The 15,603-nt window shown below is 39.0% G+C and overlaps 1 protein-coding gene across 1 annotated transcript in view; it reads left to right on the top strand.

The window, feature by feature from the left end:
• Positions 1-15,603, top strand: part of PLXNA4 (plexin A4) — a 1,035,275-nt gene that overhangs the window by 856,066 nt on the left and 163,606 nt on the right. Inside the window, exons 19-20 of the mRNA XM_073652480.1 lie at positions 1,204-1,350; positions 5,400-5,634. Coding sequence (XP_073508581.1) covers positions 1,204-1,350; positions 5,400-5,634 — 382 coding nt within the window. The remainder of the gene's footprint in view (positions 1-1,203; positions 1,351-5,399; positions 5,635-15,603) is intronic.

Raw genomic sequence — 15,603 nt, 5'->3', positions numbered from 1 at the left:
TTTACAATGGCGCCGGTTTCAATTTCATTTAAGCATAGTGAGTGCAAAATCTAGTGAGCTTCTCTTCTCTGTGAGATACCAACTGTGAGGGGTGAGCAGATTCTATACAACATCTGACTGGCAAAATGGAGCTTTGGCAGAATCTAGCCTGCTTTGCCTTTTTGATGACTCACTGGTCTGTAGAATACAATGGAGAATCAATTTACCTATTTTTCGCATAAACTACTTAAAATAATGATTGCAATGGTGAATTAATTCACCAATTCTTTCCAAAGGGCACAACAGGAATCATGCCATAAATTACCTTATTTCCAGCCAGGAGCCTGAACTTCACTACATACAGAATATTGCTGTTGATCAGCAAAGTAATAAAAGGTCCCTGTGCACTATGCAATCCTATTCTAAAGGACCTTGTAAGAGTTAACCTGCAAAAAAAGAAATCAGATTAACCCTGTTAAGAATTAATTTGAGTCTCCTACAGAAATCCACAGCCAAACCACACCGTGGAGAAGGTTGTTACAGGATGTTCTTTAGGTGCTGTTTCTGGCCTTCTCCTCCTGCTGGTGCACAATACACAGCATTCCATCATACAACTCTTCTAATATACATATTTTTATGTCATTCAAGCATGAGGTAAGACACTAACACAGATCTCCTCTTTGTCTCCATGCTGCACATTCCCACTGTAAAATCTACCCGTTCAGAAGAACAACATTTTGTCTTATCAATTAATTTGTAATCCTGCCTGAAGAAGGCTCCCCTTTTCTCTGAAAGCTCACAAATATATATTTTTGGTTAGCCAATAAAGGTATCACTCCAAGAATACTTTTGTCAATACTTTGTCATTTTTGGGCATAAAAGTATTTTCATCGATTTTACTGGCTAATACAGTACCACAATAAAACTTTGTATTATACATCAAAAAAATGTTAAAAAGCAAAGCTCTAATTTGATTGGTTACAATGGGCAGAAGGTCCATATTTTTTTCTATGCTATTCATGTTTTTATAGTATTATCACCATACTGTGTATTTAGGAAAACAATTATATAGTATGTAGCTGTCGTTTTCCACCTTTATAAATTAGCCTCATCCTTTTCAAAGTGAGCCCTTTTCTTAACCTCTTACTTGTATTAGTGATAGCACAATATCTGTACTAAATCAGATATTGTTTTAATGTTCTATATGTTCAACTTTTATTGCAGGGAAAGAATTTAATTCCACCAGTTGCTGGAGGCAATATGAAACTGAAGTACTTCATGTTCATTGGGGAAAAACCATGCACGGTAACGGTGTCAGATGTCCAACTTTTATGCGAGTCCCCAAATCTCACCGGTCGTCACAAAGTAATGGTAAGCACTTAAATGACCCTTAAAGGAATCAGACTACAATTGCAACAAAAATGTGAATATTCACTATATTGTCGATATAGACATCTTTTTTTCTAATCTAATAATTCTAAAAAATATATTCTTTCAAAAACATAAAACAGAACACATTTTGGCTATAGGTCTTCACTGTAAAGGGGACTTCCAGGGAATGCAAATGAGATTTAAGTGACTTAAAAATAATTCAGATTGGTGATGCCATACATTTGCTGATAGAATTCTATATGAAGATACTTTGCTCTCTCATTGAGAGCCCTGTATGATGTTAGGGTACAGGGTTTACATTCTCCAATCTTCATTTACCATGCATTCACTTAATTGGCATGGTTCATGTGTCAATAATTAGGTTGTAATATGGGTTTGAGTAGAAATAATATATGTAGACACATAGCCATTTGTGATAATCCAAAATTAGTCTAAATATGAATCTAGTAATATGTAGCTGCTGGCTACCTGAGACATAATGAACATGTAATTTCAGATAATTTTACTAATCCTAAAACTTTTGACTATACATTATACTTTTAACATGTCAGGGTATTCGTACTGTAGCTTATCCAAATCTGTGACTGATTTCTGCATTATGTATTTTTTGTAATTTTAGACCGGTTTAGACAGGACGATAGCTAGTCAAAGCAGAGGTTTGTGGGAATTTTTGTTCCCAATCAGTGGCCCTCGCAGACATGACACATTTCAGCCAATGAATGAGTATACACTTATTAATTAGCCAATTGCATCTTTTATGGAACTTGAAAATTTTTTGTTTTCACAGCACATCTCTCTGTGTTAACAGGGATGCCTTGCCGACAATATGCACGTAGTATGTGGACTAAGTGATCATATAATCTTTGATCTCCTTATGGAGATTTAAACAAGTATCAAGCAATTTATTGTATGGTAGAAATCTGACTGTGTAACTGGTCCCTTATTGTTCTTAGAGGGAATCTGTCACCAGATTTTTGCTATGTATTCTGAGAGCACCTGAAGTAGTGGAAGAGAGCCTGATTACAAAGCTATGTCACCTACTGGGCTGTGTTTTGCTATTTAAGAACAATCAGTGTTTTATCAGCAGGAGATTATCTCTACAGGACAACTGTCCTCATGCATCCTAGTCCAACCATATGCCTAGCACTGATTAGCAGCTGTCTTTCACTGTACATTGTACATGGATAGATCTTAATCAGTGGTGTGGGCCGGGTTACAGCATTCTGAGCACTAACAAATCTGCAATAGAGAACAATGTAATTGTAGCATAACTGCTACACCCAGTAAACCAAGAAATACATCACTGAAATTAGGGACCCTTTCCCTACCTCATGCTGCTGTCAGATTACATAGAAAAAATGTACTGACAGATTCCCTTTTCTGTGTTTTGTTCATCAGTTATTAGTAAAACTAATGGAATAAAACTTTCGGTATATTTCAGCAGAGAACACAAAAAATCACTCACCATAGGTGCCACTATAGTTACTCTCTTTTCATTATTTGTGATAATATACTAAGTTATATAAAATAGTGCAAACCTAAAAATATGAAACTATTTTTTGAAACTCAATTAGAAAAATATTTAGAAATTATTTAAAAATATATAAAACAAAATAGAAAACAAGAAGTGAAACAGTAGTTTAAACTTTGTTTTTTAATTACTGCTATTAATATTATTACTTTTACCCAATTTAAAGGCTTCTTTCTCCTTATCAGTTAAGAGGGAAGACCTTAGCCCCCACTAGGTTAATAAAATTTATAACAAAACCAATTGAGAATAAATTATGAATAGTGTGAAGATAATACTAAAACATGTTAACAACTTTTATTAATGTGACATCCGGCATTCAATGTGAGTTAAAGGTTTGCCATAAAAGTAGATATAAAACTATTGGTGTGCCAACATCTTAGCTGCAAATCAAAGGAGACAAGCTTATCGTTTGGAAATGGTGGTAAAGGGAAGAAAGATAACTGGACAGATTTCAGCTTACTTATTGTATCTTGTCTCTGCTATACAGCCACCCTGTCATATCCGTCCCAATGACTTTCTACTATTGTCCAAAGGCCAAAGCTGATTTAATCCCAGAAGAGCTGGAGGACAGCTGAACTTTTCTGGTCAGCTATAAAAAAATTTTTTTTTATCTTGGTAAATTATATAGGACATCTGCAGATCATTTAAAGTGTAACGCCTGAAAAATTATCTCTAAACTTCAGTTCAGCCCACGATTTTTATCAGGTGTCCATATGCATTTGATTTTATGAAAGGATCATAAAAAATAAGTCAGAATGTTTGTGCGTGTATATATTTTTCACAGCAGGGAAAAATTAATCTTTCATCCTTGTAAGCTAGTAGACAGAACAAAAAATCATGAAAGTGTGTTTAAATGTAATATATATATATATATATATATATATATATTTTATTTATTTTTTTATTATATGAAAAATAATTTGCATTATTTTTTAAAAATTTTATAGCTCAAAATAATTGATAATTTTGTCAAAATGACACTCTATGGTAATCCATTGGGCAGGATTGGCTCTAATACTGTTCTTGTGCTGGGGTCTTCTACTCTTTATTTCAGCCCTATTTGTAGTGCTTACTAGTGTTGAGCGAATGTTCTCGGATAACCGAGTGTCTTCGACGTACTTGCAAGATATGTTCACGTCGCCATGACTGCATGTTTTGCGGCTGTCAGACAGTTGCAACACATGCAGGGATTGCCTAACAAACAGGCAATCCCTGCATGTGTTGCAACTGTCTATCAACCGTGAGACATGCAGCCGCGGTGACACAAGCATATTTTTCGAGCATGCTGAAGATACTCAGTTAGGACTTTAGCATACTCTGATAACGCCTTATCCAAGCACGTTTGCTCAACACTAGTGCTTACATGTTAGCATCACTATGTTTATACGTGTTTGTGTCAACAAGGAACTCTAACAATGTATATATATATATATATGTCTGTAGACCTTTTTGCATTCTCTCAAACTGCACATTTTAGCTTACTTTTTAATTTACTGAACTGAAAAGCAGAATTGACTTTACTTCAATAAAGGAGATCCTGCAGAAAAATAATAACCTGTGGTGTACGTCCCAATGAGTTTCGCATACACTTGCAAACACTAAAATTAAACATTCAGCATAGACTATACTGTATTTCTGGAGATTTGCTGTTAATTTGCAGCAATGTGTTCAAGTGGTAACCCCATTGAATGTAGCAGCAAAATTGCTTTAATTCAGTGTTGTTTCTGCTAAAGTTATTGACAAGTGTTAACATTTTTTGCTACAGGTGACTGTAATTGGTGAATTATGCCATGTGGATATGCAATTCACTCAGAGGGTAATTCTAGTCTTAAAATACAATCATTAGTGAAATCGCTGCTTGTAAAAAACAAAAAACAATAGATTATGGGGAGCATGTTGAAAAAGTGAAAACTCTGTAAATTTGTAGCAAGCTTAAGTGCTGAACCTGTCTCTTAATCTCACAGAGAATGCCAATATGTATTTATCGCTAAGAACAATAAAGGTGATCTGTGACACGTCTCACTAAGCTCCAGGGATTTTGCCTGGACTATTGACGTAGCAGATAGTTTTGTCATAACTGTATTCCTGTGGTTTTAGCCGCCTGGCAGACTGCAGGGGGTTTAGATAGACAGCCCCTATTAATAACGTCTAATATTTGCTACAGTGAAAGGTTTGTATGCGATATCTGTTGTGTTTAGCAGGCAGTGTAGCTCTTAGGCACAAGTAAATGGAATACTTTGGTAACATGTTGTAGATTACAATAATACATCTGATCAATAACACTAAAGCTTCTGCAAAAAGGGGCATTACTATTATGTTTTCTCCTGTGTTATACAAATAAGGAAGAACTACCAGGTGACACAACTGAAAAAATAGACTTCTACAATGTCTATCATCTCTGCCATTGTAAAATGATAACTAATGTCAATTTTGGTTAAGGTTTTACATTGTACATGCGTTAAAATAGTTTTTCATTCCATTTATATTTTTTTTGTAGGCTCGAGTTGGTGGGATGGAATTCTCTCCAGGCATGGTTTATATAACCCCGGATAGCCCTCTTAGTGTACCAGCCATTGTCAGTATTGCAGCAGCTGGTGGACTGCTAATCATCTTCATTGTGGCCGTGCTTATAGCCTACAAGCGCAAATCAAGAGAAAGTGATTTGACTCTTAAAAGACTGCAAATGCAAATGGATAACTTGGAATCAAGAGTGGCACTGGAGTGCAAAGAAGGTAAGACATCGACTGTTAGAACCTTGCTGTTAGGTTTTTTTTCCTTTGCTGGTCACATGACCTTGTTGGCCTATTTAATCCTGCTCCGCCCTTCTGGCTTTGCTGGACTTCATTGTATATCTACTTTCTAGCTAGCCTGTGCTCTGTATCTAACTCTGTTAGTTTGCTTGGTCTACGGACCTCTATGTTCTATCTATTTTGTTTGTTCGTCTGTCTGCTACTATTTCTGTTAGGAGGTGTCCCATATTCCTCCCAGTCCTTAGTACTTGTAGGGATTCCCTCCCCACATCTATAGGTCTCCGTACAGACTAGATTAGGACTTTAGCAGGTCTGATCGCAGGATCAGGTTCCCTGTTACATCGTAGGGATTCAGCTGAGTCCTATAGTAGGGACAGATCTCCTCTCTTTCCTTAGCTTTGGTAGCAGAACATAACAGTAAGTCCAGCCAGCAAATTCTCTAAGGAAAGATTTTTCTGTTCCATCATGGTGTCGGTTCAGGATTTGGCTCATCGCCTGCAGGGACTCTCTCTGGAGGTGGCCGAGCTCCGTCAGCACGTGAGTAACTGTCCTGGAGCACATTTCTTGGAGCCTAAGGTATGTTTGCCGGATTTATTTTTTGGTGAACACCGAGAATTTTTTTCATTTAAAAATGCTTGCTTATTGTATTTTCGTTTGAGACCTAAGTCCTCTGGGGATGAATCCCAGCACGTAGGGTTCATAATGTCACTTTTGCGCAAAGAGCCTCAGGAGTGGGCCTTTTCTTTGCAACCTAGTGATTCATGCTTCAGATCAGTGGATAGTTTTTTTTCTGCTTTGGGACTATTATATGATGATCCTGACCGTGTCGCATCAGCTGAGACTGAGTTGAGACGTTTAAAACAAGGATCGGGTAATGTGGAAAAATATTGTACACATTTTCGTCGTTGGTCCACTCAAACAGGGTGGAACGATTCTGCTCTGAAAAGTCTATTTCTTGCTGGGCTCAGTGAAAGGGTTAAAGACCTGCTAATTGCTTATCCTACACCTGAGGATTTGCAACAGGCTATGCAATTAGCTATACGGGTGGATAGAAGACTGCGTGCTAGGGTTAATGAGAGCAAATCCTCTGCTATGTCAGTTTCTGGTTATGATAATGTGTGTATTAACAGTGGTGAACCGATGGAGATTGGATCGGTGGCACCTCGCTCTCAAGAAAAAGACCGTCGTTTTTCGGAAGGCTTGTGTTTCTATTGCGGAAAATCTGGTCATTTGATTAAAGGCTGTGAGCTTCGTATGAAGAAAGAAAAAAAAATGGTCAGTCACGCCCGTATTGCCTGTTTAAATTCCAAGGGTATATTTTTAGCTGCTTCCACGATTGCTCAGGAAAAATTGATGGAATTTCGGGTGTTTGTTGATTGCGGGTCTACACTGAATGTAATTGATGGGGGATTCGTGGAAAAACTCAATTTAAAACCTGAACCTTTATCATCCCCCATTGCTGTGGTTTCTGTGGATGGCTCCCCTTTGAAGAATATTACTCTCAAGGTCAGTGAATTTCCTCTCACTATTAATGGTGTTCACCATGAGAAATTGGATTTGGTAGTGTTGAATAACTTGCCTTCTCCAGTAATATTGGGTTTGCCCTGGTTAAAATTTCACAATCCTGTACTGGATTGGTCTACCAGTGAAATTAAATCCTGGAGCCATAAATGTTATGACAAGTGTTGTAACGGGCGTATTGCAGCTTTGGATAGGGGAGAATTGCCTGTTCCTATTCAGGATTTTTGGAGAGTTTTTTCTGAGAAAGAATCGCAGGTTTTGCCTCCCCATAGAGACTATGATTGTTCTATTGAATTTGTCCCTGGAGCGACTCTTCCTAAGAGTCGTTTATTTAACCTTACTATTCCTGAGAGGAAGGCTTTGGAGGAATACATACAGACAAGCTTGGCCGCCGGTCACATTAGGCCCTCTAAGTCTCCTGTGGCGGTTGGATTTTTTTTTTGTAAAAAAAAAGGACGGCGGTTTACGTCCTTGTCTGGATTTTCGTGAGATTAACAAAATTACGGTACGCAATCCTTACCCACTGCCATTGATTCTTGATCTGTTTAACCAGTTATTGGGGGCCAAGTGGTTCTCTAAAATTGACCTTAAGGGGGCATACAATCTGTTGCGCATGAAGGAGGGTGATGAATGGAAGACTGCTTTTAACACTCCTGTGGGTCATTTTGAGAATCTGGTTATGCCTTTTGGTCTTACTAATGCTCCTGCATTTTTTCAGAATCTGATTAATGACATCCTTAGACCTTTGATCGGTAAAAATGTGGTTGTGTATTTGGATGACATTTTGATTTATTCGCCAGATCTGGAGTCTCATTGGCGGAGCGTGCGTGAGGTATTACAGTTATTAATGGACAATTCGCTTTTTGCTAAGCTGGAGAAATGTGAGTTCGCTGTACAGAGAATTAGTTTTTTGGGCTACATTATCTCCAGCAAAGGTTTTGAGATGGATCCGGTTAAGGTTCAGGCTGTGCAGGAATGGCCTAGGCCTATTGGTTTGAAATCGATACAGAGGTTTTTGGGTTTCGCCAATTACTATAGAAAATTCATAAAAAATTTTTCTAGTATTGTCAAACCTCTGACTGATCTCACCAGGAAAGGTGCTGATGCGGTTCAGTGGTCTTCTGAGGCCATTGAAGCTTTTGTGTATCTCAAGGAGAGGTTCACCTCTGCTCCCATCCTTATGCAGCCTGATGTTACTAGGCCGTTTTTGGTTGAGGTTGATGCTTCCTCTGTGGGGGTTGGCGCAGTATTGTCTCAGGATAACGGGGATGGATTACATCCCTGTGCCTTTTTTTCAAAAAATTTTTCGGAGACTGAACTGAATTACGATATTGGTAATCGGGAATTATTGGCTATTAAACTCGCATTTGAACACTGGCGCCACTTCTTGGAAGGTGCGGAATTTCCCGTTCAGGTTCTTACGGATCATAAAAATCTGATATATCTTGATGCTGCCAAGCGCCTGAATGCCCGTCAGGCTAGGTGGGCACTGTTTTTCTCGCGGTTTAATTTCTCCGTTACTTACATCCCTGGTACTAAGAATGTTAAGGCGGATGCCTTGTCTCGCAGTTTTTCTCCCATAGTCGGTGGTGAGAAAGAGGAGAACATTTTACAAGAAGGTGTTGTGATAGCTGCTTTAGACTCCGTTTTGGAAGATGAGATTCTTAAAGCTCAGGAGAATGCCCCATCTAACACTCCTCATGGGAGGTTGTTTGTGCCTGGGACCTTTAGGAGATATTTGTTTGTTGAGTGTCACGAATCTCGGTTGGCAGGTCATCCCGGAATCTCTGAGACCAAGAGACTGGTGGGTCGCAGTTTTTGGTGGCCTGGATGGCAGAAGGAAGTCATTAAGTGGGTGCGCCAATGTACTATATGTGCTAGATCTAAGTCCTCACATACTCCTGCTGCGGGGTTGCTTTGTCCTTTGGAGGTCCCCAGTGCTCCTTGGACACATTTGGCTATGGACTTTATAACTGACCTTCCCCCCTCTGAGGGTTTTACTGTCATCTGGGTGGTCGTGGACCGTTTTAGCAAGATGTGTCACTTGGTTCCCTTCGTCAAACTGCCCTGCGCTAAAACTCTCGCTAAGGCCTTTGTCAAGGAAATTGTCAGACTTCATGGCGTTCCTACTGACATTGTTTCTGATAGGGGTCCTCAGTTCGTGGCTCGTTTTTGGCGTGCCTTTTGTGACAGGTTGGGAATTCATTTGTCGTTTTCGTCCGGATATCATCCTGAATCTAATGGCCAGACAGAAAGGAAAAACCAGGATGTTGAGCAGTTCTTGCGTTGTTTTGTGGCAGACAATCAAGAGGGGTGGTCTGAGTTTCTGCCACTTGCCGAATTTGCTCTGAACAATCATACATCTTCTTCTGCTGGTTGTTCGCCTTTTTTTTGTTGTTCTGGGAGACATCCGTCGTTTGGGTCGTTCTCCAAGTTGGGATCTGCCGTGCCTGAGGAGGAGAATTTTTCCGGTGATTTGGAAAGAGTTTGGACGGATGTGCGTGGTAATCTTCAGGAGGCCAACAGAAAATCTAAAGACTACTTTGATAGGAAACGACAGGAGGTTTTGTTCGCTGTTGGTGACATGGTTTGGTTGTCCTCTAGGAATCTGCGGTTGAGGATTCCTTCTAAGAAATTGGGTCCCAAGTTTGTAGGGCCCTTTAAGGTGCTTCAGGTTGTCAACCAATCTGCTGTTAGGTTGGAGGTTCCTACCTCCTGGAGAATTAATCCGGTCTTTCATGTCTCTCTGTTAAAAAAAGCTGTTGTGTCGGATGGTGACGCCTCTGCCTCTGTTCCTCCGGTGGTGGAGGACGGGGAATATGAAATTTCTCGCATCCTTGACTCTAGACGGTATAGAGGTAGTTTGCAGTATCTTGTGGCCTGGAAAGGTTTCGGACCCGAGGATAACTCTTGGGTGAGGTCAGATGATGTTTCCGCGTCCAGACTTATCAGAGCGTTTCACAGGAGATTTCCTGATAAGCCTGGTCCTAGGGGATCCGGAGGATCCTCTTAGAAGGGGGGGTACTGTTAGAACCTTGCTGTTAGTTTTTTTTTCCTTTGCTGGTCACATGACCTTGTTGGCCTATTTAATCCTGCTCCGCCCTTCTGGCTTTGCTGGACTTCATTGTATATCTACTTTCTAGCTAGCCTGTGCTCTGTATCTAACTCTGTTAGTTTGCTTGGTCTACGGACCTCTATGTTCTATCTATTTTGTTTGTTCGTCTGTCTGCTACTATTTCTGTTAGGAGGTGTCCCATATTCCTCCCAGTCCTTAGTACTTGTAGGGATTCCCTCCCCACATCTATAGGTCTCCGTACAGACTAGATTAGGACTTTAGCAGGTCTGATCGCAGGATCAGGTTCCCTGTTACATCGTAGGGATTCAGCTGAGTCCTATAGTAGGGACAGATCTCCTCTCTTTCCTTAGCTTTGGTAGCAGAACATAACATCGACAACCAGGTGGTACTTTGTAAAGTCGCTTCCTTCAAATGCCCATAGATAAGAATTGTCCAGTAAGTGCCTCTCTGTTTTTAATTCTATATAGAGTATCTATTTAGATACAACCTCAATCACAAAAAAAGATGGGATACTATGTAAAATATAAAAAACACAGGAATGCTGTGATTTCAAAATTTCTTATCTGATTATATCTGTTTAGTTGTATCCCACCCTTGGATACTTCATAGGCTGTTTCTCACCTTGCTTCCCTGTTTTCCACAGCTTCTTCCAATTGCTTGATGGTCAATCCAATGTCTTTATTGATGGTATACAGCCATTGGGCCTCTGGTCTCCCCTGATTCCTTTTACCACTGACTATTTCAAGTAGTATTTCCCTTACTAGTTTATTTGCCCTCATCACATGTCCAAAATAGGTCAGTTTCTGACTGGTACTAATGCCTTCCAGGGACATCTCTGGGTTTATATGATCAAGAGCATCTTTGTTGGAGATCTTAGCTGTCCATGTCTACCATTATGTAGCATACCATTTTTTAAAAAACAGTCTGTAATTGTCTTTGAAGTGAGTTTTCGCAAGGGAATGTTGTTCCATTTTAATCTGATGTAGGATTCTAGCTGCCTAACAGTCCTGGGTCTTTTATACTGGATTTTTCATTTCATAACATGCCAAATGTTTTCTTTTAGTGAAAGGTCTGTGTTGCAGGAGGCCAGTTCATGACCCGAACGCTCCTTCTGTCAGGCCATGCTGTTGTGATGGATGTAGTATGTGGTTTAGTATTGTCTTTTTGAAATATACAAGGCCTTCCCTGAAATAGACGTTGTCTGGATGTGAGCCTATTTTGTTCTAAAACCTCTATGTTATGTTCAGCATTGAGCGTGCCTTTCAAGATATGTAAACTGCCCATGCTATAGGAACTAATGCATCCTCTTACCATCAGAGATGCACACTTCTGAGCTATGCGCTGATAACAAGTTGTATGGTCTTTCTTCTCTAGAGTCCTCCCAACTCTATATCCTTGGCTGCCATAAAGAATTTAAAATTTTAAATCATCCGACCACACAACAGTTTTATATCTTGCCTCATTCCATTTTAAATGAGCTTTGGCCCAGTGAAGACCTCATCATTTCTGGATTGTGGTGATATATGGCTTCTTCTTTGCTTGATTGAGCTTTAGCCTTCGTTTGTGGATTGTACTGCAAACTGTATTCACAGAAAATGATTTCTGGAGATATTCCTGAGCCCATACAATGATTTGCATGACCGAATCAAGCCTACTTATAATGTAGTGCCACCTGAAAGCCTGTAGATCACAATCCTACAATATTGATCATTGGCCTTGTCCCTTTTGCACATGGGTTTCTTTAGAATCTCTGATTTTTTTGATGATATTATGTACTGTAGATGGTGGGATATTTAAAGTCTTTGCAATTTTACTGTGAGAAGCATTTTTCTGAAATTATTCCACAATTTTTAGATGCGGTTGTTCACAGATTGGTGAACCTCTGATCATCTTTGCTTCTGAGAGTCTCTGCCTGTAATATGCTTAGTTGAAAATTGTCCCTTTAGCTACTTTTCATTAGTAATACTTACTTTTCCAGCCTTTTGTTAACCCTATTCCAACTTTTTTGAGATATGTTGCTACCATCAGTTTCTAATTGAGTTTTTTTTCAAATGCAATGGAGAAATGTCTAACTTTCAGCTTTTATGTGTTCTATTTTCTTATATGAATATAATATGGCTATAAGGTGTTTCCTAATCACTGCATTCTTTTTTTTTACATTTTACATAGTGTCCACACTTTTTTGGAATTGGGGGTTATACAGGGTGGGCCATTTATATGGATACACCTAAATAAAATGGGAATGGTTGGTGATATTAACTTCCTGTTTGTGGCACATTAGTATATTGGAGGGGCAAAACTTTTTCAGATGGGTGGTGACCATGGCGGCCATTTTGAAGTCGGCCATTTTAGATCCAACTTTATTTTTTTCAATGGGAAGAGGGTCTTGTGATACATCAAACTTATTGAGAGTTTCATAAGAAAAACAATGGTGTGCTTGGTTTTAATGTAACTGTATTCTTTCATGAGTTATTTACAAGTTTAAGACCACTTATAAAATGTGTTCAAAGTGCTGCCCATTGTGTTGGATTGTCAATGCAACCCTCTTCTCCCACTCTTGACACACTGATAGCAACACTGCAGAAGAAATGCTAGCACAGGCTTCCAGTATCCATTGTTTCAGATGCTACACATCTCATATTTTCACAGCATAGACAATTGCCTTCAGATGACTCCAAAGGTAAAAGTCTAAGGGGGTCAGATCGGGAGACCTTGGTGGCCATTCAAGTGGCCCATGGCAACCAATCCACTTTCCAGGAAACTGTTCATGTAGGAATGCTCGGACCTGACACCAATAATGTGGTGGTGCACCATCTTGTTGGAAAAACTCAGAGAACATGCCATTTTCAGTGCATAAAGAGGGCATGTCATCATGTAGCAATTTCAGATATCCAATGGCATTGAGGTTTCCATTGACGAAGAATGGCCCCACTATCTTTGTACCCCATATGCAACACCATATAATCAACTTTTGTGTTCCAACAGTCTTGGAGGGATCTATCCACTGTGGGTTAGTGTCAGACCAATAGTGGTGGTTTTGTTTGTTAACTTCACCATTCACAAAAAATTTTGCCTCATCACTGAGCATAATGTTTTGTGTAAACTGAGGGTACTGTTCCAATTTTTGTTTTGCCCATTCTACAAATTCAGTGCGCCGATCTGGGTCATCCTCGTTGAGATGCTGCAGCAGCTGGATTTTGTAAGGGTGCCATTTGTGAGTAGCTAATATTCGCCGAAGGGATGTTCGACTGATGCCACTCTCCAGTGACATGCGGCGAGTGCTACGCTGTGGGCTCTTGCTGAATGAAGCTAGGACAGCCACTTATGTTTCTTCATTAGTGACAGTTTTCTTGCATCCACATTTTGGCAAATCCAACACTGAACCTGTTTCACGAAATTTGGCAAGCAGTTTGCTAACTGTAGCATGGGAGATGGGTGGTCTCGTAGGGTGTCTTGCATTGAAATCTGCTGCAATGACCGTGGTACTGCGTTCACCAGACAACAACACAATTTCTATGCGCTCCTCACGTGTTAACCTCTGTGACATATCAATGGCTGTAAACAAAGAGAAACTTGTAAATAACTCATGAAAGAATAAAGTTACGTTAAAACCAAGCACACCATTGTTTTTCTTATGAAATTCTCAATAAGTTTGATGTGTCACTTGACCCTCTTCCCATTGAAAAAAATAAAGTTGGATCCAAAATGGCTAGCTTCAAAATGGCCACCATTGTCACCACCCATCTGGAAAAGTTTTCCTCCTCCCATATAATAATGTGCCACAAACAGGAAGTTAATATCACCAACTATTCCCATTTTATTTAGGTGTATCCATATAAATAGCCCACCCTGTACATAATAGGGTGGTCTACGATGTTGGCTTGATTGAATTACAGATTACATAAATTCTTTACTTGGATTGAGACTCACGGTGAATTAGCTGAATAAATAAAAAAAATCATGTTGACTCTACTTAAAAAAAAAGTATCCATTTGAGACTTATGCATAGCAATTGCTTGGAGATTTATGGAGACATAAAGTTTCTACAGCTCTATAGTATGGAAAAATTGACATTCTGTGTGGCACCTATGTACAGTACTGTCAGAGAGAAATGTTTGTGCCTTATAGGCAAGAAAGAATACTTTTAATGCAACATCAATGGGAGCTTGCTACTTCTTCTAGACTTCTACAAGGTTGCACAGAGCCATAATAAAGTTTGTGTCAAGCAGCAAAGTGAAGTTTAGCTTCACGAAAAATTCAAGATTTAGCTTAAAAAAAGCAATGAAATCGCAAAATGCAATGAAATCTTCTCTACAATGGCAGTTCTTATGTTATTTGAATGGAATATTAATTTTTAATTTGGGGCTTCAATGTGCATTGATAAGATGGACATTTCATTAAAGAGTAAAATAATACCCATAATCATCTCTATTCTTTGGAACACATTGGTGTGTTGAAGACTTCACTATGTTGGTGTATATTGAATACTGACCTTAGTAACTCGCCCCAGCTTTATAAAAGGCTGAGTGCCCAGCTGTAAGCATTCTAACAGCCTTATCAGAGTTTAATCACCTCCATAAAATAAAGTCTACAATTCCATACTATTCTTTAATTCCCTCACTCTTTATTAGCTCTAAACATGTCGGAGCAGTGAGTCTGATTGGATATTGTGCGTTATTGGAGTCAAGGAACATGTTGAATTAGTTTCTCTGAAACATGTAACTAAAATGCTTAACAAATACATATTTTCAAAATGGGTTCAATGTGACGACCTTTAAGTGTTTCACCTAGAAGTATTTTATTATTATTCCACAACCTGTTTTCAATTTTATTTTCAATGTTATTAGCGAGAGTAAAGCTGGCAATAATGTGTTGCCATGGCAACCCGGTGTCGGGGAGACAGGGAAGGCTTTCCGTGGCTTTATGGACACTGTGAAGGTTAAAGTGTTAAACCTAGGATTTTGTGTATTTTTTCACACTTCCTGCTCGTGTTCTGTCTCTCTTTTTGTCATTCTGTGCTGGTCGCTTTATTTTTCTTTATCCTACCTCTCTCTTTCTCACTTTCTATCTGTCTTTCCTTCCAGTGTCATCTTTCCAACTCTCACTGGATCTCCTTTCTCAAGATTCCTCTCACTCTATCAGTTAATTTTTATTTTTTATTTCATTTTATGCCAATAGCATTTTATTCTTCTTTTATATCTGAAACATTTAGCTAAATTCCAATGTCATATCTGTGATCTAACCATGGGCAATTGAAAATTACTTTATTTTAATAATTAATAATGAATCTGTAATGAATTATATACCCCCCCAGGCTTTTCATAATGTTGTGTGCTGCTATATTGAACTTATTG

The sequence above is a fragment of the Phyllobates terribilis genome, unplaced genomic scaffold, assembly GCF_046119375.1.
Source record: "Phyllobates terribilis strain yellow unplaced genomic scaffold, ASM4611937v1 Scaffold_11__3_contigs__length_659146591, whole genome shotgun sequence".
Taxonomy (NCBI): Eukaryota; Metazoa; Chordata; class Amphibia; order Anura; family Dendrobatidae; genus Phyllobates; species Phyllobates terribilis.
The sequence above is the reverse complement of the archived record's forward strand: the minus strand, read 5'-3'. Positions and strand labels throughout refer to the sequence as shown.